This window comes from Balaenoptera musculus, chromosome 6, assembly GCF_009873245.2.
Source record: "Balaenoptera musculus isolate JJ_BM4_2016_0621 chromosome 6, mBalMus1.pri.v3, whole genome shotgun sequence".
Classification (NCBI taxonomy): Eukaryota; Metazoa; Chordata; class Mammalia; order Artiodactyla; family Balaenopteridae; genus Balaenoptera; species Balaenoptera musculus.
In genome coordinates this window covers 9,497,029-9,524,955 of record NC_045790.1, presented here as the reverse complement: position 1 = coordinate 9,524,955, position 27,927 = coordinate 9,497,029, and the positions used below count along the sequence as shown (strand labels likewise).

General features: G+C 38.9%; 1 protein-coding gene across 3 annotated transcripts in view; it reads right to left on the bottom strand.

The window, feature by feature from the left end:
- The window catches only part of KIF13B (kinesin family member 13B), a 192,676-nt gene that overhangs the window by 102,088 nt on the left and 62,661 nt on the right, over positions 1–27,927 (bottom strand). For all 3 annotated transcript variants that reach the window (XR_005020172.1, XM_036854067.1, XM_036854068.1), the window contains exons 4-11: positions 24,963–25,023; positions 22,983–23,075; positions 21,980–22,160; positions 17,878–17,965; positions 14,467–14,601; positions 12,379–12,491; positions 11,095–11,206; positions 4,074–4,286 (exon numbers count right to left, since the gene is read on the bottom strand). Coding sequence is in view for 2 of the 3 variants with exons in the window: in XM_036854067.1 (XP_036709962.1) it covers positions 4,074–4,286; positions 11,095–11,206; positions 12,379–12,491; positions 14,467–14,601; positions 17,878–17,965; positions 21,980–22,160; positions 22,983–23,075; positions 24,963–25,023 (996 nt within the window). In the remaining variant the exon portion in view is untranslated. The remainder of the gene's footprint in view (positions 1–4,073; positions 4,287–11,094; positions 11,207–12,378; positions 12,492–14,466; positions 14,602–17,877; positions 17,966–21,979; positions 22,161–22,982; positions 23,076–24,962; positions 25,024–27,927) is intronic.

Genomic DNA, 27,927 nt, shown 5'->3' with positions numbered 1-27,927 from the left:
AGGATGTCCACTCTCACCACTATTATTCAACATAGTTCTGGAAGTCCTAGCCACGGCAATCAGAGAAGAAAAAGAAATAAAAGGAATACAAATTGGAAAAGAAGAAGTAAAACTGTCACTGTTTGCGGATGACATGATACTATACATAGAGAATCCTAAAACTGCCACCAGAAAACTGCTAGAGCTGATTAATGAATATGGTAAAGTTGCAGGATACAAAATTAATGCACAGAAATCTCTTGCATTCCTATACACTAATGATGAAAAATCTGAAAGAGAAATTATGGAAACACTCCCATTTACCATTGCAACAAAAAGAATAAAATACCTAGGAATAAACCTACCTAGGGAGACGAAAGACCTGTATGCAGAAAACTATAAGACACTGATGAAAGAAATTAAAGATGATACCAACAGATGGAGAGATATACCATGTTCTTGGATTGGAAGAATCAACATTGTGAAAATGAGTATACTACCCAAAGCAATCTACAGATTCAATGCAATCCCTATCAAATTACCAATGGCATTTTTTACGGAGCTAGAACAAATCATCTTAAAATTTGTATGGAGGCACAAAAGACCCCGAATAGCCAAAGCAGTCTTGAGGCAAAAAAATGGAGCTGGAGGAATCAGACTCCCTGACTTCAGACTATACTACAAAGCTACAGTAATCAAGACAGTATGGTACTGGCACAAAAACAGAAACATAGATCAATGGAACAAGATAGAAAGCCCAGAGATTAACCCACGCACCTATGGTCAACTAATCTATGACAAAGGAGGCAAAGATATACAATGGAGAAAAGACAGTCTCTTCAATAGTGGTGCTGGGAAAACTGGACAGCTACATGTAAAAGAATGAAATTAGAATACTCCCTAACACCATACACAAAAATAAACTCAAAATGGATTAGAGACCTAAATATAAGCCTGGACACTATAAAAACTCTTAGAGAAAAACGTAGGCAGAACACTCTTTGACATAAATTGCAGCAAGATCTTTTTTGATCCACCTCCTTGAGTAATGAAAATAAAAATAAAAATAAACAAATGGGACCTAATGAAACTTCAAAGCTTTTGCACAGCAAAGGAAACCATAAACAAGACGAAAAGACAACCCTCAGAATGGGAGAAAATATTTGCAAATGAATCAACGGACAAAGGATTAATCTCCAAAATATATAAACAGCTCATTCAGCTCAATATCAAAGAAACAAACACCCCAATCCAAAAATGGGCAGAAGACCTAAATAGACATTTCTCCAAAGAAGACATACAGATGGCCACGAAGCACATGAAAAGATGCTCAACATCACTAATTATTAGAGAAATGCAAATCAAAACTACAATGAGGTATCACCTCACTCCTGTTAGAATGGGCATCATCAGAAAATCTACAAACAACAAATGCTGGAGAGGGTGTGGAGAAAAGGGAACCCTCTTGCACTGTTGGTGGGAATGTAAATTGATACAGCCACTATGGAGAACAGTATGGAGGTTCCTTAAAAAACTAAAAATAGAATTACCATATGACCCAGCAATCCCACTACTGGGCATATACCCAGAGAAAACCGTAATTCAAAAAGACACATGCACCCGATGTTCATTGCAGCACTATTTACAATAGCCAGGTCATGGAAGCAACCTAAATGCCCATCAACAGACGAATGGATAAAGAAGTTGTGGTACATATATACAATGGAATATTACTCAGCCATAAAAAGGAACGAAATTGAGTCATTTGTTGAGACATGGATGGATCTAGAGACTGTCATACAGAGTGAAGTAAGTCAGAAAGAGAAAAACAAATATCGTATATTAATGCATGTATGCGGAACCTAGAAAATGGTACAGATGAGCCAGTTTGCAGGGCAGAAGTTGAGACACAAATGTAGAGAATGGTCATATGGACACCAAGGGGGGAAAACTGCGGTGAGGTGGGGATGGTGGTGTGCTGGATTGGGCAATTGGGATTGACATGTATACACTGATGTGTATGAAACTGATGCCTAATAAGAACCTGCAGTATAAAAAAACAAACAAAACAACTAATACTAAACTTTCATTGGGTTATTTGTATGGAAATATGTTAATATAAATGTTTCAGACATTACATGAAATTTCTAAAAATCTTATATTTGTATTTGTATGGAAATATGTATGGAAATATGTTAATATAAATGTTTCAGACATTACATGAAATTTCTAAAAATCTTATATTTGTATTTGTATGGAAATATGTATGGAAATATGTTAATATAAATGTTTCAGACATTACATGAAATTTCTAAAAATCTTATATGTTCTGGTATAATGTTATAAGTAATAATCCTAGTTATTACTTTAAAATGTATATCTCAGAAATAACTAATTTTCTTGTCAACTGCATTATTACGAACTTTCATCAAATCTTTAACCGTGGTCATTTTTAAGTCTTTTGTCATTTACAGACAGTTCTGGGTGTACTCTGATGATTTTGCAAATATGTTCCTATAAAAGGGTTTCATCTTCAAGAAATTCATGGAAAAGACTCTGACAAGTACAGGTTTCTGGTAACTGAATGTACTGCTGAACTGAATGAATAAGCATTTTCAGAACTCTAATGAAAAACTGATGAACTCATAAAAGTGCTAACAAAAGATCAAGATGAAAAAAAATTAATTACATGGGACTGAGTGAACTGATGAGGATGAGTATAATTTTTGTGACTTTCTGTCTGAATTTAAAAAAAAAAAAATCCCACAAGGACTCAGAGGCAAAGAATATACAAATCAATTTTCACTGCAAAGTAAAGGAGCTGTTACAGTGGAGGATTACTGGACTGAATGTCAATATTATGACATAGTATGAGTGTGTTTCATGTTTGGTAATTGCAATCATTGTTGCTTTTGTTGTGGTCATCCATGTACAATGCTTGGTGTCAGTCTATTTATGTCTTGTAAAAATAAAATACAGTGTGTGTGTGTGTGAATAAAAAAAAAAAAAAAAATTATACTGAAAAAAAAAAAAAAAATACAATCAAGATAATTGTTTTGACCATGTAATTTACTGTTATACTATCAGAAAACAGGTCATGAGAAAGAAGAGGGCTATGGTCTCAGGCCCAAGAAAGAATCCCACAGTGCTTGGAAATCATGGGAACAGAAATGTTAATTAAAGTAGGGATCCTGAATCTGACACTCTATCCCATTTTTGATAAAAGGATAAGCATTTGAAACGATTATGTATAGAATGGATAAACAAAAAGGTCCTACTGAATAGCACAGGGAACTATATTCGATATCCTGTAATAAACCATAATGGAAAAGAATATGAAAAAGAATACGTATAGAACTGAATCACTGTGCTGCACAGCAGAAATTAACACAACACTATAAATCAACTATACCTCAGTAAAATAAATTTTTAAAAATAAATCTTTAAAAATTTTAAAAAAGATTTTTGGTTAGAATTGTGTAGGTTTTAAATTCAGTAATGGAACATAAATATCATACACTATAGAATGTACAAAGGATAGTGAAACAGAACACTTTTAAACAGATGGCTACTTCTGCTATATTTTTTCCTATGAACATAATTAACCCATAACATGGAAAAACTAGCTTATTATGGTGTGCAAGACCTCCTTAGGATTTCTGTTTGGACTTCAACCTGTGAACATCTGATACAACAAAAATCTGTTTGATTCCTCTTCTAATTAGCCTATGCACATTCGCCACCATTTGCTGCACTACTATTAAGTTGTATCTATTTTAGTTTCAAGCATCTCTCTTTCTCTACCCTATTCTACTGTACCTCTTTTCTCATCTGCTGCCTATACTGTGGAAAGAAACATTTTCTCAATTCCCCTTATTCTCTCCTCCTATTCAATCCTTTAACACCTGTAAAAACTATCTAAATTTCAACTATGACAATTTATCTGTCTTCCTTTATTACTCATCTCAAATTTCTCTTCCTATAGGAAATTCAAAAATTCTACTCATCACTTATGGCCCTGGGGGAAGAAAATTCAAGTTCTATCTTTACTAGATTTTCCTAGACCCATAATGCTGCTCAGCTGTGCCTCATACCTCTGCTTTGGTTAGCTGCTCTCGGAGTTTTTCTACTTCTTCCCGGAGATCCCGGATAATCCGTGCATTGGGATCCTCATTCACCACAGCGTGGTTCACAATGTTCTTGGCACGATCTGCATACCGCAGGGTTGAAAGGGTTTCGTCATAGTTGTCAGCGGCCGGACTCACAGTAGCTACCATGGCTGTCTTGCTGTTACCCCCAAGACTGTCCTGGAGGAGAAAAGAAATTGAATACCATTTTAAAGTTGGAAGAAAACATCATATGGGAACGCTGAAGCCCCACATGATGAGTTAATGTCCCAAGGTCAAACACAGATTTAAGGACAAAGCCAGGACTTAAGTACAGGTACACTGGCTCCCAGTCCCGTGCTCTTTCTTCGCTGGCAAGCTACTTTTCTGCAAAAGGGAGCTTTGGTTTTTGAGAAAGAACTGGGAAATACAATGAAGCCCACACTTATTTCAGTTTAATAAAAATTAATTCTAAGTCAATTTGTCCTCTTTTAACAGGCAACATGATACCATAAGTCAGCAGACTGCTCAGAATAAAAAAGGATGCTTTCTTAAATGCCTACGAAACCTCCCTGAGAAGACTGAACAGTCGTAACAGTATTTGATCAAAGAGTGATTACCTACAATCTACTCCATAACACCATGTACCTGGAGTCTCTGTGAAGCCTAAATAACGGCTCAGAAAGTGGTGCTGTTATAATGCTATCAAGCACCTTGTAAATTTTTGAAAACATAAGGTACAATTACAGTCTTAGAAAACAAAAGATACAGTGAAGGTACTTCATCGTATTCCATCTGACAGCACTTCAAAAACTACTGAAACGGGCTTCAAGTTCTATACAACCGCTTCTAGAGTTCAGACAAGGATGCTGAACAAAAGACATTCATCTCCATTACAGAAAACCGCTAAAGGGACTTTAGGATGGGCTTCAACAAATTCAAAAAACGACTTCCCCTTGAGAACATTAAAAAAATAACTAGATATAACTCAGGATTACAAAACAGGACTTGGGAAGTCAAGTCTACCCCACGCCGCTTCGCCACACAAAGGCTGCATGAAATCCAGCTGCGCAGGCGGCCTCTGAGATGGCCCCCAGAGATCTGCGCCTCCTGGAATTCACACCACCGTGTCTTCCCCTTCCCCGAGTGTGGCCGGGACTTGCTGATCTGCCTCTAAGGAAGAGAACACAGAACGGATGGCCTGACACGTCTGAGATTAGATTATAAAGGACTGGCTTCTGTTGTGGGTGTTTTCTCTCACTCAGGGAAACCACTGCCATGAGGTGAGGCAGCCCTCGGAAGAGACCTCAGGAGTGAGATCGGAAACACATCTTCTGACACCTGCCCGCAAGCACTCAGGCGAGCAGATCCCACCTCAGCAGCCCGGCAAGGACTGCAGCCCCAGACGACGCCTGCACTGCAGCCATGGGAGAGACCCCGCCCAGAACACTTCGGCCGCACCTGGAATCCTGACCCAGAGAAACTCTGAGGTAACAAACGATGGCTGCTCCCAGCTATTAAGTTCTCAGGGTAATCGGTTGCACAGCTACAGATAACTCCCACTACACTATCCCAGGACGAGAGTTACCCAGAAGACTAGATTCAATGCCCCCTTTCAGTAGTAAAGTATCACTGAATTATAGACTCACAATATTAGAGAGAACACTCAGGCTGGCCACTAATGAGGAATTCATTAGATCACAAGAAAGCCAACTCTATCTCTGGGCTGCATTAACCAGTACAAAATTCTTACTTTTGAAGATAGAAATGTTTTCCGTTACCAATATTTCTAAAATTTGCTTGAACCACCCGTGATTTATACAACTTTGTGCAGAGATTATTCAGTCCTCAGCCTTTTGTGAATTAGAGTATTAGTATCCCCACTTTACTGATGAAAAACCAGAGGTTTGTTCTGACAAAGGAGGTTAAATACCCTGCCTACAGATCCAGAACTAGTGAAGTGAAAACATTCCAGCCCAGTTGTATTCTACCTTCCAGTCCAGTATGATTTCCACTCCCCCACAGCTACCCACAATAGCACAGTAACAAAATAACACCTGGCAACAGAGAGAGTTCAGACCTGAAGCCTTTCCAAATTGTTCTGTCCTAGTGCCAGAAACAAAATTATTCCCTAGGTGTTGCTAACAGTTGAATATAATCACAAACAGTACGTCCCCTTATTCATCCATTACTAAAATTTTGGTTTTCCACAGAAAACACAGCTAAGATAATTATATCATTGAAGGAAATACTCTTCGATGCATGAAAAGGAAGGAAATGAAAGTAATTTGGGCTTTAGGAAGCAAAGGCAATTTCTGCAAAGCCTGGATGACTGCTTGCTTCACTTCACTTCCAGACACTGATCTCACATTGCTGGTGCCCAGCTTTGGCAACTTCCAGAAAGATGTCAAGAAGAATCCCATGCACGTTAATGGAATTCAAGTGTCATATATCAAGATCATAGGAATTACATCTCAGGCTGGAATTCAGTTCACAAGCAGCGCCGTGGTGCAGTGCTGCCCTTCCAGAACCACTGCATTCTCTTAGCCCACAGGAACAGCAAATGCGGTTGGGTAGAAGGGGATTCGTAACAATAACTACCACGGGAGAAAAGCATGCATACTGTGCTTCAATTTGTGCTGAGAAAAGGAAACCTGGCAAACAACAAGTACTTGACATTTTAAAAGCCCTTGTGCATGAGCAACAATATGCTCATATTCAAAAATGGCCTCATGCCATCAGCAAAAAGGAAACAGCAACAAAAGAACTGGCACTCGTTCAAGGAGAAAGTATAATGCTTCTTGTTTACTCTTTTTTTTTTTTTTTTTTTTTTAAGATTTTTTTTTTTTTTAAAGCACTTTTCTTTTTTATAGCTACTTTATTTATTTATTTTATTTTATTTTTGGTTGTGTTGGGTCTTCGGTTCATGCGAGGGCTTTCTCTAGTTGAGGCAAGCGGGGGCCACCCTTCATCGCGGTGCGGGTACCGCTCTTCATTGCGGTGCGCGGGCCTTTCACTATCGCGGCCCCTCCCGTTGCGGGGCACAGGCTCCAGACGCGCAGGCTCAGTAGTTGTGGCCCACGGGCCCAGCCGCTCCGCGGCATGTGGGATCTTCCCAGACCAGGGCTTGAACCCGTGTCCCCTGCATTAGCAGGCAGATTCTCAACCACTGCGCCACCAGGGAAGCCCCTTGTTTACTCTTTAATTGTTTAATTAGGCAAATCAGATGAGCTTTGTTTCAAACGCAGAAACTGCAAATTAAATGGACATGAGAAAGAATTTTGGAAGTCAGAATTTTTTAAAGCTGAAAGAACTCTTTGAAGTCACCTAATCAAATTATTTCATTTTACAGACGAGAAAATGAGACCCAGGAAGATTGACAGGCTTACCAAAGGTCATAATGCTAGTGCAGAGCAGAGCTGAAATTATTCATTCATTCAACTCTTCACAGAGTTTACCATCTAGAGGGCAATGCTGGTGAGCAAATACTATATGCTAAGAACTAAAGTAGAGGTAAATACAATATGGTCTGGGAAAACAGAGAAAAAGCAGAAAGCCCAGTCTTGAAAGGTTAGAAAAGACTCCCAGAGAAAGTGACATTTGACACCTAAAGATGAATAAGCATCACCTAGGTAAAGGGGATGGGGGAGCGAAGTAAGAAGGGGGATTGAAGAGAGGAGGAAGACTGTTCCCAGCAGAGTAAGAGCAAAGTCCTAGGAGTAAAAGTACTCATCACTCAGCTAGAACTGATAATGTCAAGAAGCAAAAGCTGAACACTGACAAGCAGGGAGGGGCCTAGTAAACCACAAGTCTTTAAGGAACTTGTACTTTATCGTAAGGGCCCCTGGAGAGTTGTTGAAGAGATTTAAGTTTAAGAAGAGTATTAATTTAGAAAGACAGCAACCTAACTGTAAAGAACGGAATGAACTAGGAAAGCTCAGGAAAGAAGTTTCAATCACCCAGGCGAGAGAAGAAAGCCTTCATTATTCATTAAGTAACTGGCAGTAAGGATGCAAAAAAGTAGATGAATTCCAAAGATATTCATTATTGGAGCACTCATTACCGGAAGTTACTTGATATTGAGACCTATATTTAGAAGGTCACAGAGAGAAGCAAACATCATCTTAATATGAAACAGTTCTCCACTGACCACTTACCAAGTGAGTAAGCACTCAACCCTGCCTGAGAGAAGAGCAATCACATCCATCCCCATCCCCCCACGTCACCCCCCCACCTGTTATATCACCAAGTGTGAGCAGTTTCTCTGACTCAGATGCTATAGCGTCAAGAGCACTACATAGTTATAATGCGAACACAATGCAAAAAAAACTTTAAAAAGAAACTGCAAATCTTATAAAGGATGAGCAATTTTATGAGTTCGATGAAAGTCACGTTGGAGAATACTAGAATCATACCAAGTCAAACAAGGATCAGGAAGAGTTAGACTAATTAAGAATTAAAGAAGGAAAAATCAACAGGGACATAAAAGACACTTTAAAGGAGAATGATTTGTGTAGCAATGGATTCCAAAAGGCTTTGGGGGAAACTGTTTAAACCACGGCATAGGTTTTACAAAAATGCCCCTACTTATGATCTTGTGCAAAAGTCAAACATCGCAAAGAAGGTCATGTAGTTTTTCAGGAAAAATATAACAAAAATCAAGGAAACTATTCATTTTTTTAAGCCTAAGAATTAACACATAGAAGTTACAATTATAGCCTAATTTTATTAAACAGAAGATAAAATGAGCTTTTTAAAAAAGTGTTTAGTTTTGTTCTTCAAGTTCAATTATATTCAACAGTTTCTATCACATTTGGTAAAAGTAAGGTGCTTCTCTTTCTAGTGAAAAGAAACCTTTGGTAAGAAGAGCACAGCCTAGGCAACAGAAGATGGGCAGCAAAGTCAGCCCTGGATTCCAATCTTGGTTCTATCACTTGCAGGTTCTGTGTCCGTTGCCACATCTGTAAAATGGGAACACCACCATCTATCTGCCTTCCAAGGAATCAATGAGATAATGTATGTGAAGCACTTTGCACAGTACCTGATTCTCCTGACCCAAGCTCTCCTGGCCTCCAGCCTATGGGATGGACACTCAATAATTAACCTAGGCCATTTTAACTATGTGTCAACTTAACAGAAGGTATTTCTTATTGTTGGGTTAAATGGACTGAAGCAGCAACACTGGAACAACAGGACAATGAATATTCTTTTAAATCAGGCACATCCAGAAATCATCAGGAATGATCAGGAGATGTTTCTGTGGAAAGTATGAGGAAGAAGTATTGTATTGAGAATTCTTCCGGAAATTAAACAAATAAGACTTCAAGGTTAATTACTGACACTTGAGGACCAGACAATTATTTCCTTGGTAATTAAATGTTTTATAATATGTATCCGTTTAATTCAAGAGTTATTTACAAGTGGTTTTTAATCATCAAATTTTGTTTATCCTTTTGGTTTTTTTGTTATATTTATTTATTTATTTATTTTTGGCTGTGTTGGGTCTTTGTTGCTGCACGCGGGCTTCTCATTGCGGTGGCTTCTCTTGTTGCGGAGCACGGGCTCTAGGCGAGCGGGCTCAGTAGTTGTGGCTTGCGGGCTCTAGAGGGCAGGCTCAGTAGTTGTGGCGCACAGGCTTAGTTGCTCTGCGGCATGTGGGATCTTCCCAGACCAGGGCTCGAACCCACATCCTCTGCATTGGCAGGCGGATTCTTAACCTCTGTGTCACCAAGGAAGTCCCTATACTTTTGTTTTAGATTTCTACTTTTATTGCATTTTGGCCAAAGGAAGTAAGCTACCTGATTTTCTACTGCGGCAAATTTCACTTAATAAAGCATGCTCAAACACTGTGTAGAGTTTTAGAAAGTAAAGTTGAATACTAGTAAAGCCTTTGAGAGGGTGTAGAAACTAGGAGAAAACCCTACTCCCTTTACAAACACGGTTCTCTAAACATGTCATGGAATAACTCAGAAGCTGTGTTCTCTACTAAGCTGCCTGCGCTTAACTCATCTTTACATGCTCAACCACTAGCATAGTAACAGGTATTCAATAAATTTTTGATCACTGAGAAAATAAGCCATAACGAAACTAAACAGGGCTCACAAAATTATTTTTCCATTTTAAAAACATTTTTTAAAAGAGCATTAGGTAAAATATTTTGTTCCGGGTTGGCAACTTTATAAGGAGTTAAACTGTCACTAGATTTGATATCCTCTAACTCCCAGTCCAATACCCAATCCACCACATCAGCTCTATCAAGACCAAAGGGAATCTTGAAAGACTAGAAGAAACCTGGAAATAGTCTCTCTCTTCACCAAACTCCTATTACATGCCATTTTCTCCTCTCTCATGGAATCACCAACTCGTGCTATAGTATTCTGTGTACACAACTTCTCTCCCTTACTAGACTCTGAGTGATTACTGGGCAAGGAGTGTCCAGCGTTTCCTTACATACTCCTCATAGCGCTTCATACAGGTTTTTTCTTTCTCATTTCCATTTCTCTCATTCATGCTGAATCAATTAACCAGTGAATGACTGTGTGCTCTACTCTATCTTTTAACAACAGTTTTAAGCAGCTGAAAGCAAATTAAAATGATCATGAGTAGTCTGGAAGTTAAACAGAAAAAGAAGGTCCAAAATGTCCATCAAACAAAAGGAGTCTCTGAGGAGGATGGAGCAGTCCAGCTGGGTCTGGAACACAGTGGAAACCCCTTTCCTATGACGCGCTCAGCTATCAGATCAGCACTAGGTCCTGGTCTAGTCCCCAAATCTCAGAGGCGATTGTGCGATTCGGTGCGCCGCAAACCCCCCTGCTTCCGGGTCCTGGTGAATCAGGAAGAAACCCATGCTTAATCCATTAAAATTAGGACTATCATGTAAGAGTCTAATGATTATAAATTTGAACACTGATGTAGGAAATTATGATTGGAAGAAATTAATAGTCTACTCTTTAGTCTTCCTTTTTACCAACCACCAAGAGCATCCCAGAAAGGGGGGAAAAAAACTTACTTTGAGCAGCCAAGTGAGAACTGAGTCACGATACGGAACAAATTTATTCTTGTTTTTGCCAGCACCCTGATCTGCTAGGGCTGAGATAACCAGACCGAGGGTTGTGAGGGACCTGCATGGTGCAACAAACCGTAATAATCGTAAAAACCTGAGTGTATCAAATGTCACATTTTAGCACAAAGACTGAACATCAAGATGCCTTTGTACCAGCACGAGAACAGCACTATTGTCAGCATTTTGCTGCTCAGGTTAAGAACACATAAACTGTAAACGCTGATATCCCTCTAATACTACTGTAAGCTATAAAATTGCTTAGTTCAATTTTTTTTTTTCATTTTTGTAAAAAAAAAAAAAAAATGTCAGCTGTAAACCATTAGGTCAAGATAATGACATAAATACCACATATCTTTAAGAAAGGATGCCACAAACACAATACGATTAACTAAAACATAAGGCAAAAACATTCATATATATATATATAAATAAATAATAGCATAGCATCTGGATGATGGTGTTCTATGCTCTCCAGCTGGTTACTGATGACTGTCTCGCTATGTGTCCTTCTGGGAGCCACAAGGATGGAAAAGATTCCTGCCCCCAAGGGGCTAACAATTTAGCTTAAGGTAAGAAAATGTGTAACCATATGAAGGACTTGGTGCACAAAATATTACTTTGTAAAGTAAAATCTTGGTATAAATAAGCACCACAGCTGTCATAAAAAGGAAAGTCCGATGCAGCCAGCACACGTTACTGTTTGTTCAGACAGTGACACCCACGCCAAGATCCACAGCTGGACTCTGATACTCCGATTATCTTTGTTTCTATAGCTTAGACCACTGGCTCTCAACTGGAGGGTGACTATGTCCCACAGGGAGCAGCTGGCCGTATCTGGAGATAATCTACGTTGTCACAACTCGGGTTGGGGAGAGAGATGGCAGGTACTGCCGCCATCTAGTGGGTAGAGGTCAGGGATGCCACGAAACATCCTACGAGGCATAGGACCACTCCCTGGGACAAAGAATTCCCTGGCCCCGAACCGCAATAGGGCTGCCCTTGGGAAACCTTGGACTGACTGAGGTTGTGCTCCTCAGCCCCAGCAGACCTCTCAACAAAACATAAAACAGGCTCGGGCCCTTAAAAAATATCTATGAAAAAAAATCCTACACTATTTATTCTTTATAGCCTCGGTCATTCCGGAATCCTATTTTTTCAGTAAATACAAAAGTTCCCCCTTTTGGCTACTAAGTCACTGAAGCAACAGAGGCAGGCTTCTGGACAACTTACTTGTTAATGTTGCTGCCCTCCTTCAGCCTGTCACCTGCCGCTCCCGTTTTCGTCGCTCGCTCGCTGCCAGCTAAATCAACCAAGCTCAGCTTGCCCACTTTCTCTCCAGATGTCTAGGAAGCAAATCGACAAATACTAACAAACAGTTACAGAATTCAGAAAGTGATACATCTCTACCGAATGAGTTTATTATCTAAATCCTTTATTAAAGCGTATTTGTTGTTATTTTAAAGTTAATTTGTGCTGCTACAGAACAGTGTAAGAAAACTACACAATCTAGTAGTAGATACACACAAAATTATACACAACTATGAATCCAGACAGAGAACTATCTCAAAACAAAACAGTGCCCCCCAATATGGTACATTTTGAAGGGAACCCAACAAAATCTTCTTAGAGAAGTATACAAAAGCACTATTCATAAGGTATAAATTTTAATATGTGAAACCATGCTTAAAATTTCATATATATTTACCAATAATCCTGAAGGAAAATATTTGAATTTCTTATGATACAAAAAAATCTGACTTTTATACAACAGAAGGATCCCTCAAAGACCCAATGCTTTCTAAAATTTTTCATATTATTCATATAATAATTCCCTTGTTTCATAATTTCAGGTATTAAATTTACATATTTTTCTAGTTAAGATATTATACATACTGACATTTTCCTTTATCAAAAATGTTCAATTATCAAATCACACACATAACAGATATTTTATACTTGAGCAGCAATGTAAGAAATGTGGGGAAAGCAATGCCAAAATCTATAGACTGGATCACTTTTTTAAACTTTCCTTTAAAATATACATTTATATTTATTTCCATAAATAAACATGTTGCTAACAAAAGGGTATTAAGCTTCCCAAATCAAAAGTACTTTTGGTTTAAAAAAAAAAAAGTATGTTTTTTGTTTTATGCTGAAAAGGAAATAGAAAACAAAGAACTTTTTGTCGTTGCACTAATCTTGCTGTGATGGTAAAAGAAGAAAAATATGCTCTCAGCAAATGAAAATCTTGCCAAAATACAGCACTTTGCCAGGGTGATCATTTTAGCGTCTGGTATCTGAAATTGATTCGCTGGAGGGTAGTAATAAAATATGCAAAAGTTCACATAAAAAGTAAGAGGGAAAGCACAAATGTATGAGCCAACACAGAAGTTTTCAGTGTGATAGAACCATACACATCTCTGGCTCTGTTACTTTTCATAAGCTTCAAGTCCAAATGCTCAAAAAATTATTCTACAAATCTAGAATCTTATAGTACAAGTTCCCCAGTATAACTTACTCCTTCTAACACTTAGCTGTTTAGCAGAAGTTAACACTTCAAAAGAAACTCCACTAAATCAGCTAGAGTATTACTAGCTTATACAGTTTGCCATCAGAGTTTAAAGCTCAAAAAATGCTGTGGCAGAGACTATGGGCCATCAGCTTGTATAACTTCTGTTCCAACTTCCTTTATTTGGAGAGGGTGGAGAGCTAAAACCTACATTTCTCAGACTCCATTGCAGCCAAGGCTCAGGATGTGACTTAGGTTCTGTCAATCGCATATTCTTGCTTAAGATTTAGAAGGCAGAAACAAAGTAGAGGTCATCCCCCCTCACCCATTTTGGCTTTTTTTCTGCTGGCAAGCAGGAGTGTGGATATATGAGTTTTCCTAAAAAAGCATCCCAGCTCACATTCTCCAACTTCCAGGGCTCTGAGAAGGTGGCCTCACTGACTCCTGTATCCTGGATCACAGCTCTGGGGAGTGCCTGGAACTCACAGGTCTGGGGGTGGCCTCAGGGGTAGTACCATCCTCGCTGGATGAGATCTGTGCTCTTCTGGAGGTTATTCCTAGAGATTTAGTCTAGAAATCACTCCTCAGAAGGTGTACCAACAACTTTGTAATCATCCAATTCCCTCTATTAAATCCCTTTCTGTTTACCTAGAGTGGCTTCTGTTTCTTGTCCTGAGTCCTAATTGATACACATGCCTGGCTACTAGGACTTTAAGTCATCTAACACCTGAAGGGAATAAGATAAACCATGATCCACTTTAGAAATTAAAAAAAAAAAAAAAAAAAAGGCCATGTATCTGAACACCTACCCCGGACTTCACATCATATAAAGTGTGTGTGAGGGTGATTTTGAAGACTGCGTGTGATCGGCTGCTCTCCTCATTCATGTTGGTTGCAGCAACTGTACGAGATTTGTTGCCTTCAGACATCAAAGATTCAATATCCTAAGTGGAAACAAGTCATAGACACATTTCATTATCTAATAAACATTAAAACTCTGCTATACTATGAAATGCATTCCAAGTTTCACTACTTAGTCAACCACATTTGGAGTTTACATTCTGTTTCTCGATGAACATTATGCCCCATAGAGTACAATAGCCAGTACTATCTCTGAAAACTCAAAAAAAATACATTATTTACTGTAAGTGCAGAATAAAGCGGCAGCTCTGACCAAGAATTAGAAAAGTTTAGAAGCTACATGTTGAAGTCCCACAAGATGGACAAACATGCCATGCCAATCCTCATCTCATCTAGAAATTTGAAAAACTTTAGCTTATTTAATTATAGTAATAGAAATTAATTGTTAAATCAAATTAGATTGTATAAATAAACAGCAAACAAAAATAATTTGTAACCCCTTCACACAGGCATAGCACTACATCACCTCATTGGTGTATATCTTACCAGACCTGTTTTTAAAAATGAGGACATCAAGAGACTAATTTTCTGCACAGATTCACTACTTCATTGCCATTATAACTAAAACAGAGACGGCATGATACACTCGAAAGATCATGGGATCTTTGTTCTTTTTTTTTAATGTTATAAGCTCTAAAACAGTTACTTAAGCAGTCTGAAATCTAGTTTCATAAATAACAATACAGCTATGACATCATCTACCTTACAAGGATTTTAATGAGGAACAAGAAAGATATACTGTACTTGTGAGAGAGTGTACTAGTTGCCTTCCTTTATCCAGCCTCCTCGTTTCCAGTAAAGGAACCCCATCTTTAGCTGAGCACACTGCAGCGGAACTAAGAGACTGCACTTCCCAGATGCCCTTGCAACTCAGCCTGGCGATATGACTAACTTTTAGCGAATGAGACAAAAAGTCACCTGGGAATTCACCTTAAAGGGAGTAGGCACACTATCACATGCTGGTTCTGAGCCATCCTGAACTATGAGAATAAGGGCATTACTAAAGACCTGGCTCTATGTGGAAAGCTGGAAGGAACCTAGATCCTAACAGCAGCTTTGGAGTTGCCATACCAGCCCTCTCACCATTCATTCATTTGTTCACTCTAATATATACGGAAAGCATCTACTACAAGGTAGTAGGTACATTTTAAGGTACATTTTAAGATACTGAGGATACATAGGAACAAAACAGATAATAATTCATATTCCAAAGAACTTAAGTCCTGTTATATTTTTTTCGGTTATATGCAGCCAAACATAATCCTAACTGACACATATATATGAAAAACTTTGAAAATCATAAGATTCTATTTTCCTATATAAATGAAAAAGAATAACATTTAAGGACAAATTCAACATGATACATAAAAAGCCTCAAAGTAAAAATGTTGCAAAAAGAGGTAGAAGTTGGCACCAGAATGGAAAAACAACAAAATGTACAATTTACAATTTTCTAGATTTGTTCCAAATCCATTTTAGATTCATTAAATCTTACAATCCTGACACTTAATGAAAAAGCTGTATTCTATTTAGCCTACATTTTTTTAAAATAAATGTTTGGTTTTTTGTGTTTTTTTAAATTTATTTATTTATTTATTTATTTTTGGCTGCGTTGGGTCTTCATTGCTGCGCGCAGGCTTTCTCTAAGTTGCGGCGAGCGGGGGCTACTGTTCGTTGAGGTGCGCGGGTTTCTCACTGGGGTGGCTTCTCTTGTTGCGGAGCTTGGTCTCTAGTAGTTGTGGCGTGCGGGCTCAGTAGTTGTGGCACGCATGCTCAGCAGTTGTGGCTCGCGGGCTCTCGAGCGCAGGCTCAGTAGTTGCAGCGTACAGGCTTAGCTGCTCTGCGGCATGTGGGATCCTCCCAGACCAGGACTTGAACCCGTGTTCCCTGCATTGGCAGGCGGATTCTTAACCACTGCGCCACCAGGGAAGTCCCTAGCCTACATTTATTCATTGGTCTCTAATCATCTAGACATTCATTGGTCTTTAATCTGTTGTCTCCTACATAAAACTCTTTATTGAATCTTTTAATTTTTTGAATAAAATGTCTTTTTATACTTTCCAATCTCTCTGAGCTCTCAAAAAAATCTTGATCTCTCTCCACTGTTGCAAAAATAAGCTCTCAAATATCATTATTAAAACAACAATACCTAACATTTATATGATACCGTAGAGTTTTCTAAGACTTTTCACATGCACTATCTCATTTGATCTCCTCCAGGAAGCTTTCCTGGATACCACCCTCCCTGGACAGCTACATATCCATTTAAGTCAGGTACTCCTCCTCCAAACTACCATGAATCCTGAACAATGCATCTCTCACTGCACTTAAAATCATGTTGTTTTATAATACCTTTATAACATCTGTAAGCATCTTGAGGAAATGGACCACCTCATTCATTTTTTTTATTTCTTCAGCACTTAGCACAATGCCTGGCATATAACAGGTATTCAATAAATGTTTACTAAATGAAGTAAATAATGTTTACCAAATGAAGTATCGTTGACCAAATGATAGAATGTGATTAATGAACAAAGGAACTAATGAATCTACCTCAAAAGACAGTCAAGACAATAAAGCTAATTTCCATTCTAAAAATTAGGACAAAGAGGCTTGGTGAGATAGACTAAACAATCCAGAGTCATATAGGAGTCATATGAGAAGACTGTCACCAGATCAACAGTCTCTGACTCTTAATTCAATGTATATTACATCACAGCTCACCCTACCCCCATTTCCCCAACGAGGAAAGCCTAACGGATTCACACAAAGCATAACTGTGAAGTTTGAAAATGAAGAGAACTAGTAACTGAAGGTAAATGAGTGATTCTCTCAAATTAGAAACAGGCTTTGAATTCCAACTACTCAGCTCATATTTTATTTCACTAAATCAACAAAATCATAAGCAACATCATTATTTTATGTACTACTACAGAAGAAAAAAATACTGCCATTTATCATTTTAAGATACAATCATAAGGAATACCACAATTTTAGAGCTCAGAAAAATGGAAAAAATGTGTCTCACAATAGATGAATAGGTATGCCTTGCAAATATGTATACCTTCTCTCAAAATTAAACTGACCCAAAGCTTTTTAATAAAGATTTTTGTAACTTTATTACAAACTATTTTTGTGACTTATTAAGTGATGCTATCATAATTTTTTTTTTATTTCAGAAAAAGATCACAACAAAATTCAACAACAAAAATTCAACAACAAAAAGATCACAACAAAAATTCAACAACAAAAAATTTGCTACAGGGAATTTTAGTAGTTCACATAAAGGATGTTGTTACCTTGTAGCCTGTGACAGCCAGTTTAGAAAGTCCATCGACATAGGGTCCCAACACACTGTGCTCTCTGACTCTTAAAGTTTGACGGCTTCTGTTCAGTAAAAACAAAAGAATCAATTTTTAAACAATTACCTGTTTAAAAGGACTCAGCCGTGCTCCATAAAAATATATACTGAATTCAACAAAGATCCCACATAAATAGAACAAACAGACTTGATCCCAGAAGAATTTAAACCAAAACTTAAGATCTTGACTAGTAAGAAGAACTTCATAATGTGGTAAAATATCACATCACTCAAAAGGGTACACTGTGGGATGTCTACTACCACAAAGAATGCAGAGTCAAATAAATACAAACAATCTACTTGTCAGATCACAGAATGTGGCACAAAGAGCAGAAACTCAATAAATGTTAACTGTGCAAAAGAAAGAAAACTACAGACAAATCTCAGTCATGAATAAAGACAAACAAATATAAACAGACAAAAATAAAGACAACAGGCTGAATCTAACAGTGATTTAAAAACATAAAGTTGGACTGTCCCAGGGCTGCTAGGTTATTTTAACATTGAAAAAAGATTCATGCTCTTTACCACAATGATAGACTAAAGAGGGAAAAAAAAATACATGATCATTTCATACATAAATGATTTCAACAAACTGAAAAATGATTCAATAAAATTAAATAACTCATTCATGATTAAAAAAATAAATAAACCTCTTACAAACAAGGAACTAATAAAACCAGTAGAGGGCACCTGCCAGAAACCTACAGCATATAGCATACTTAATGATATCAATCAAAAAATATTAAGAATATTTGTTGATGACTGATTCTATGTCAAAAAAGCTCTTCAAAAAATCTAAACATTACAATTTTTTTTTTTTGACTGCGCTGTGTGGCTTACAGGATCTTAGTTCCCTGCCCAGGGATTGAACCCGGAACACAGCAGTGAAAGCGCCATGTCCTAACCACTGGACCACCAGAGAATTCTCTAAACATTACAATTTTTTAAAAGAGTATTTATTGATGGTGAGATTACAAGTGATTCTTGTTTTATGTAACTTATTATTTTCTAATGATTTGGAATCTTACAGTACCCTAGGATCAACCACCAAAACTTTACTTACTACTATAAAACTGTATATAAAATACATATAGAATATTTGACTTAGAATACATCCAAAGATCAGAACTATTACAACTTTTTTCCTTTCATATTTCCCTTTTTCTTAAAGACAGTGTATACTGCATTATCTCTTGAGTAAAACAATTATATTACTACACATAGTAGGCGGTGAATTAATAAGATCAGTACTTGAATAAAATAACTAGTTTCTCTCAAATAATCTTTCGCTGAAAAGGAATCACCTTCAGAGTTTTTAATCCATTCACTTTGGCTCTTCAGAAACGCTACAAAAATCCTCGAGAAACTTTCATGGAGGAGACAACAACAGCTAACACTTATTGAGCACTTACTATGTGCCAGTAAATGTTCTAAGACCTCAGGTCTATCAACCCAGTCTATCTTCACAACAGCCCTCTGAGATATTATGTAACGTTATCATCCCTTCTATACAAATGAGGCCAAGAAAGCATAAGGAACTTGCCTTGCCCAATAGGTAACAAGTAGAGGACCTAGATCCAGAGCCAGGTGATTCCAAAGCCCATGCTGTCAATTACTAAACTATACACAAGACAAACATATAAGATATTACTAAAGACTATTAGCAAATTGTAGATAGTAAAGTTCAAGCTATTTACACAAGCACTGTGGAATATAAAACATGAGAATGAAGTCAGCTAAGAATTTCTGGAAAGAGTAGGAATTTCTGGGATCTCAAAGAAAGGGATGCTTTTCACAGAAATGAAGGTGCAAGAAAAAGGATTCAAGGCAGAGCCAGAAAAAGTACAGGGGCACAATTTTTAGCAAGATGTGGGTACCTAGGCCACAACCTTCCTCCCTCTGGACTTCCTTTGGTTCCCTGTTTCAACATCTGTGCATACTGCCCTCTAGCCCCATTGGACAGCTGAGTCACTTTGAAAACCTCTGATTTCTCCACACCTCCATGCTCTGGCACAGGCTGTCCCCTATGCCTGAACCGTTCCCACCCAGCTTCTCAGTGGACAAATTCCTACTCAGTACAAATTCATCAAGCACTCTCTGTGGAATCTTCCCTTCTCCTCCGGGCAAAGACAGTCACTCCCTCTTTGCTCTCACCTATTTTGTGTGCGCCTCCTTCATGATTTAAAAGCATTACTGCATTGATTCATAACTATTTGTTTCCAAAACTCCCATTCTGTCCACACTGAGCTCTTCATCTATGACTGCATAGTGCCTGGCATACAGTGATCACTCGATCAACGTTAAGTAAAGTTCTGTATAAAAACACTAAGTGGGGCTTCCCTGGTGGCGCAGTGGTTAAGAATCCGCCTGCCAATGCAGGGGACTGGGGTTCGAGTCCTGGTCCGGGAAGATCCCACATGCCACGGAGCAAATAAGCCTGTGCGCCACAACTACTGAGCCTGCGCTCTACAGCCCGTGAGCCACAACTACTGAAGCCCGCGCACCTAGAGCCCGTGCTCTGCAACAAGAGAAGCCACTGCAATGAAAAGCCAGCACACTGCAACCAAGAGTAGCCCCCGCTCACCACTGTTAGAGAAAGCCCGCGCACAGCAATGAAGACCCACCCAATGCAGCCAAAAATTAAAATTAAAAAAAACCAAAAAAAACCCAAAAAAAACCACTAAGTGCCGGGGGCTTCCCCGGTGGTGCAGTGGTTAAGAATCCGCCTGCCAATGCAGGGGATGCAGGTTCAGTCCCTGGTCCGGGAAGATCCCACATGCCACGAAGCAACTAAGCCTCTGCGCCACAACTACTGAGCCTGTGCTCTAGAGCCCACGAGCCACAACTACTGAGTCTGCGTGCCACAACTACTGAAGCCTGCGCACTTAGAGCCCGTGCTCCGCAACAGGAGAAGCCACCGCAATGAGAAGCCCGCGTGTTGCAACGAAGACCCAACACAGCCAAAAATAAAACAAACAAACAAACAAACACTAAGTGCTGGAAATTCCCTGGCAGTCCAGGGGCCCAGGTTAGATCCCCGGTCGGGGAACTAAGACCCTGCAAGCTGCGCGGCACAGCCAAAAAAAAAAGGGAAGAAACACTAAGGGCCAATTCAGCCTCATATGAAAGGCCTGCAGATCATTATCTTTGCTAAAGAAAACAGATGCGGGTGAGGAGCTGACAGGTTTAGTTTTCTCTTGATTGAGGGCCACTGTGACCCACTGCTTCTGAGACCAGCTTTCCTGGATCGTCCTCTTCATCCCAACATAACTAGATGCGCCCTCGCAGTCCTCCGCGCTTTCTATAAGCTTCAACTCACGTGGCTCTTTGACCTTCCAAATACTGCTCTTACAGCAATAAGCCACAGGCTGTGGTTTTTATCTGTTTCTTTCTCTCCATTGTTGCACTTCCGTAAAATCTGAACTCAGAGAACTCTGGGCAATGCACAAATTTCCTCAGATACCCCTTATCTTCCTCATTAGCTTCAGTTATGACTGCAGACTGAGGACTGCATTCTTGAAGGCTTTCTAATACTTTTAAGACACTTCTCTTTCAAAGCCTACGCCATAAAACTGGACACTTTTTCCCCTTGAGAATCATGAAAATGAACTATCTTGAAGTCCAGGTTTCACTATTTCTGATTATGTCACAATGTTACAATTCATCTGCAAACAGACGAATTCCATGCGAAATTTCTTGGTTTAAAACAAACAAAAAACACTCTACTTGATTAAGGATACCAGTTATACTGATACTCAGTAACTTAACTATCAATACGTATTTTTTGTTTGTGCTTTTGGATAAATCTGAGAGAGAAGGCATAACCCAAATACATGCTGCTCAACCATGCTTCCCTGCCCCATCTCAGCCCTAGTTCAAAAGCCCAGAACTGGTTGCAGGAAACCCCTTAATATAACTAAAAACTAGAAAAATAACTCTCTACTCAAGTTCAGTATAAAACATTTCACTTAAGCCAACTTATTAAAAGTCTGTTTTAGTCCATGATACCACAACATTAAAGTCTCAAAGTCATTTACCCTTTGGGATCAAGAAGGTCTCTAACTTTTTCATTGTAAATTTCCATATAGGACACTTCTACTTTAAAACTCTGCTCTTCGTTTTCCTCTTTCTGGGTTCGTTCAAAGAGTCCACTGCAAAGTCTTGGGATTAATCCAGGTTGGTCAGCTGTGCCCATCATGGTGTAAGATTTTCCAGATCCTAAAAAAATGGAAATCATAGTTATTACTGTCTCCTTGAGAAGTTTAAATACACAGCCCTCTTTCCATTGCTCATAATGAAATCCTAGCACTTAGCAAAATGCCCCAAATAAGGAATATACCCAAATATAATGATGACACTAGTAAGTAGAGAAGCTTTCCAATTATACATGTAGAATTCAAAAGTACACATCCTTTAGGAAGAAAATAAAAACCTTCTTTAACTATCATCATACTTAAGAAAAAAAAAAAAAAAAAAGACCTAAAATGACTGAAACATTGTGAGGTCGGAATACTTTCCTAAAACTGAACTGGAAAGATCCATCTGATGAATATTACGTGCCTGCTTCCAACCACTAATCATAGCATAAAAAATGTACGTTATCCCTACAGGCCCCAGAGCAAATTAACTTACTACCACTGCCCTCTGGCAACAGTGTAGAAATCAGAGTCATCTTCTTTTTCTACTACAAAATTATTTTCTCCTATGTACCAAAAACACATATTCATTAAAGAAAATTTAGAAAGCATAGGAAAATAGAGAGGAAAAAAATTAAATCACTCATAGTCCTAACAAGTCTTGAAAATATCATAACCATTTTTCCATGAAGAATAGTTTTCAATTGGACAAGCTATACGATATACCTTTATAAAAGTGACTCCTTCACTTTAAATAGATTTCTTTCCTGTTGACCACAGAGGTATAGAAGTCAAAACACTCCTTTATCAATCACAACTGATAAGATGCTAGCAATACGTATTCTTTTTGGTATTTTCTTTGTTAGGATCTTTATTTTAAAAAAACAGATTATTTAACAATTACCAGTCTGTCCATAGGCAAAGATACATGCATTGTAGCCATCAAAAGCATTCTGAAGGATATTCTCCCCAAGGCACTTGAAAACATCTTCTTGACCTGAAAGAATGACAGAGAAAAAGGTAGGATGTTTTAAGCCAAAACTACATATGAACAATTAAAAAAACAAAAAACAAACAAAACTCTCAAAAATGCACTTTTTTCTCAGCTTGTTTATCTACCAAACAAGATTTTTAAACTTGATGAATGTTTCCAAAGGCTTATGTCTTTCAGATGATTTCTAGTTAGCACATAACAGAAAATGAGTGAAAAGTTCCTGATAATATGAACTTGAATCAACACTGGCCAAAAAAAACCCAATGAACTGCTAATTTTATAAACAATGATTATAAATATCTGAAATGTATACTTGGGACCTAGGTGGACCTGAATTCAACTATGTACCACTCAGCCAATGCTTTATCCAGTGTGTACTAAAGTTCAAAATAATCATATATATCAATTCCCTCTCCTTTTCCTCAATGATAATGTGAAATTACAGGGTCTGCAATACATACCAGCTGGGAGAGGGAGGAAGGTCTGGGACATTTCTTCTAGCTTTCAACCATGGACATAAATAGTAGGGTCCAATTCCCCTCCACAGGCTAAATTAAATATGTCAATAACTAAATGTGACTTTGACAAATTATTCAACCTCTCTGGGTCCTGAATATAATATGAAAGAACTGGATGCTGTTATGCTTGTTACATTTTGAACGCTATGAACAGCATTCCATTAGGCCTCACTTTCTAGTTCATTTACCAGATCAATTCATCCTCATCACACTTCTGATTCTGAAGCAATCCTTAGAGTCGTCATGGGGCCAGCCAGCCCAAGTTAACCTTAACTTCTGGAAACAGCTGTAGTACTACAGTTTGTCACGATAAAGGCCAATACAATACGACACCCAATATTTAAAAGATTGCTTAGAAACGGGTGTCATAAGCAGTTAGGAATAAAGGAAATATATGGTTATCATTGTAGTCTTTTTTTTTTTTTAGATTTTTTTTTTAATTTGGCTGTCGCTGTAGTCTTAAACTTGTAGTGAAAAGGGGCTTGAGACAGTCATCACTGAGGAGAATAAAAGAATAGACTCCCAGAGCAAATTTAGAGAGAATATGGCATATTCCTCTCCATTAAAGAGGGAAAAGGGGGACTTCCCTGGTGGTCCAGTGGTTAAGAATCCACCTTCCAATGCAGGGGATGCGAGTTCGATCCCTGGTCGGGGAACTAAGATCCCACGTGCCGCGGAGCAACTGAGCCCTCATGCCTCAACTACTGACCCATGTGCCTCACCTAGAGAGAAGCCCACGTGCCACAACAAAGAGCCCGCTTGCTCTGGAGCCTGGCACCACAACTAGAGAGAAGCCCACCCACCACAATGAAAAGCCTGCGTGCCGCAATGAAAGATCCCACATGCCACAACGAAGATCCTGCATGCCACAACAAAGATCCTGAAACTAAGACCCACCTTAGCCAAAAATAAAAAAAATAATTTAAAAAAAGAGTGAAAAGGGACACTGAAAGCCTAAGTGATTTACTGAAAGTCAGAGAGAGGAGTGGAGCTTGGATTAAGCTCAATGTTTCCTTTCCTCCTTGGCTAGAGTTCTTTCATTACACCAAGCTGCCTCTCTAGACCATATTACAAATATCTAAGGGAATCTACGTAGCTACTGCATGCTATGGTCGTGTGTAAGGCCCAGGGATGCATGTAAGACAACCTCAACTGTGTGCCCTGTTAATCTAACTTTATCATCTTATACTGACAACAGTGTACCATGAATCTCCCATTTCCCAATCAACATTAAAACTCTAATAGCAAAGACTGGAGGAAGTTCTCTACGTAGTTTCTAAAATTACACAAAATACTACTATGATACTTTATAGGAAAAATATTAAAACACCTTTCTATATTATCAGTAGTTAATAGGATGCTGGACTCTTACCTGCATACTTTTCTCTGACAGATTCATCCATAGACCAGAAACAATGATCATATGCAAATACCTGTTGAAAAACAAAAATAATAAAGTTTGTATTAAGAACAAAACTGTAACATACTTATAATGTTATAACAATGTCACGACACTGATAACATTGTTCATAACAGTGAAATAAAAACAACTTCCTGTCTCACAATGGAGGTTAGTTATTTATGGTACAGTCTTACAATAGGCAAGTAAGCACCCTATAGATGATATAGATCTTTATTTCGCATGGAAAACTTTTCACAATGTTAAGTGAAAAGGGAGGAGGTTACAAAGCAATATATGTAATATGATGGCTATTAGACATACACACAGTTACATATATAAAAGCTTATTACTGCCCGATAAGATTAGTGATATCTTTGTTTTCTTCTTTATGCTTTTATGTATTCTCTACATTCTTACTTTTCTCATCAGAGAAAACAAAGATTTTTTTTTAAAAATAAAATGTAAAGATGATTACTACAGCATGTGGAGAATGCAGATTCTTTTTTTTTTTTAAATTTTATTTATTTATTTATTTATGGCTGTGTTGGGTCTTCGGTTCTGTGCTAGGGCTTTCTCTAGTTGTGGCAAGCGGGGGCCACTCTTCATCGCGGTGCGCGGGCCTCTCACTATCGCGGCCTCTCTTGTTGTGGAGCACAGGCTCCAGACGCACAGGCTCAGTAGTTGTGGCTCACGGGCCCAGTTGCTCCGCGGCATGTGGGATCTTCCCAGACCAGGGCTCGAACCCGCGTCCCCTGCATTGGCAGGCAGATTCTCAACCACTGCGCCACCAGGGAAGCCCCAGAATGCAGATTCTTTAAATAAACTATAACATGCCCATGGTCGATACTGTGTAGCTTCAAGAGCAAAGAAGACTAAGATTCATATATTAATGTAAAAGCTATGAAAGTCTGGACCATGATCTCATATTTGTACAAAAATCAACATACATAAAAAGTAGGAAGAATATACATTGGAAATATTAGTAATACATATTGCTACTTCGTGGGATATCACAAACGATTTGTTTTGATCTTTTATTTTATTACTTTCTAAAATACGCTTTTTTTTTTTTTTTTACTTTCTTTCAAAAGTCTTTTTCACCGATTATATTTTTAATTTTTTGGATTTCATGTTTTACAGTTTAGTCTTTTTAAGGATTTTAAGTGTAATTGTTTTTAAATTCATTTCAGTTTGCATTTCAAACTCCCACTTTTGGAGTTTGTTGCCTCACTTCCTGATGACAGTTTTCCTCTTGTGCTTTATATGTTAGTTTGCAAGTACATCTGAATTGGGAGTTTGCACTTTATGGTTTACGTGATTGCCTGTTTTTTTCCTCCCCCTTTGGCCCCCCTTTACACGAATAGTTACGCTGCCACTCCCAGCTACTGAAGCCCAGATTTGGGTCCTTCCAAAGCCCAATGTCTCTACTTCCTCCTACTTACACAGAAATTGGCTCAATGTTGGTGGCCAGAAATCTTTTTTTTTTTTAATATATAATTTTTTTTCCTAAATTTATTTATTTATTTATTTTTGGCTGCATTGGGTCTTCATTGCTGCACACGGGCTTTCTCTAGTTGCGGCGAGTGGGGGCTACTCTTCGTTGTGGTGCGTGGGCTTCTCACTGTCGTGGCTTCTCTTGTTGCGGAACATGGGATCTAGGCGCGTGGGCTTCAGTAGTTGTGGCACTCGGGCTCAGTAGTTGTGGCACTCGGGCTCAGTAGTTGTGGCACTCGGGCTCAGTAGTTGTGGCTCGCGGGCTCTAGAGTGGAGGCTCAGTAGTTGTGGCGCACGGGCTTAGTTGCTCCACGGCATGTGGGATCTTTCCAGCCCAGGGCTCGAACCCATGTCCCCTGCATTGGCAGGCGGGTTCTTAACCATTGCGCCACCAGGGAAGCCCCAAAAATCTTTTTTTAAGCCTTCTTTCCTGACGGAGCCTCACCCAAATCAGTTTTCACGTGGTGAGCTTCTCTGGTCCTCAGCCGTACACAGGGTCCCCTCTAGTCTGCAAGGGCTGAACCTCCAATCCTCCGAAAACCTGCGTCTGATCTCAAGGCCCAGTAAATACGCTGCTTCGGCCCCAGCCTGCTGCTAGTCCCTGCAGTGACATATGTTGTTTTTGAATATAATGACATGATTTTAATATCTTAAAATGCCTTATCTGTCCCTGCTATGAGTTTGGAGTTGGCAGAAGAATGTTTCTGTGTGAACTCACAAGGCTATCATATGGACCAGAGGTCTAAGAGTTACATTTTTTTAAAAAGGAAATTAGATTAGGATGGTAAATTAAGTATGCATGCCTATATCCACTTCTACTTGAAATTAATGCAAAATGATGGAGAGAGGGAGGGAAAGAGCCTAAAAGGGAAAGAAGGGGGGAAAGGAGAGCAAGCTTTTGAAAGCAAGATTGCTCGCTTATACCTGGACCAGAAATTGAGAATCCCTGAAAAACAGCTGCAGTGAGACTGGTGCAGTGTGGGGTGGGGACCACAGGGAGAGCACAGGCCAAATCGCTGCAGGAGGAGATGGCTGCAAAGCTAAGAGCAGTTCCGGGAGTGCAGCAGGAAAACAGCTCAGTGAGTGGCTAGGGGCCCTGGAGGCAACCAAAAGGGCAACTGGCTAGAAACACCTTTAGAGCAAGGAAGGATCAGAACACCCACATCTTTTTGCAAAACAGTGGCACGAGGCATTTGTTCCCTGGGGTGGGGCAGTGATGGGGAAGCAAGGCCAAAAGGGTAGGCAGAAGCCCAGTGACGGACAACACCACGGAGGAGGTGGGAACCCTGGAGCCCGGAAGCCGTCCACCCAGCCTCAGCACTATGTGGTACATTACTAATCCTCAACATTTTTCCAGAGCTAAACATGTGTCTGTCAATAGTGCTGGCTCCCTATGTTAGCAATTCTCCAACAGAGAAGGGAAGGAAAAGAAGAAGGTGGA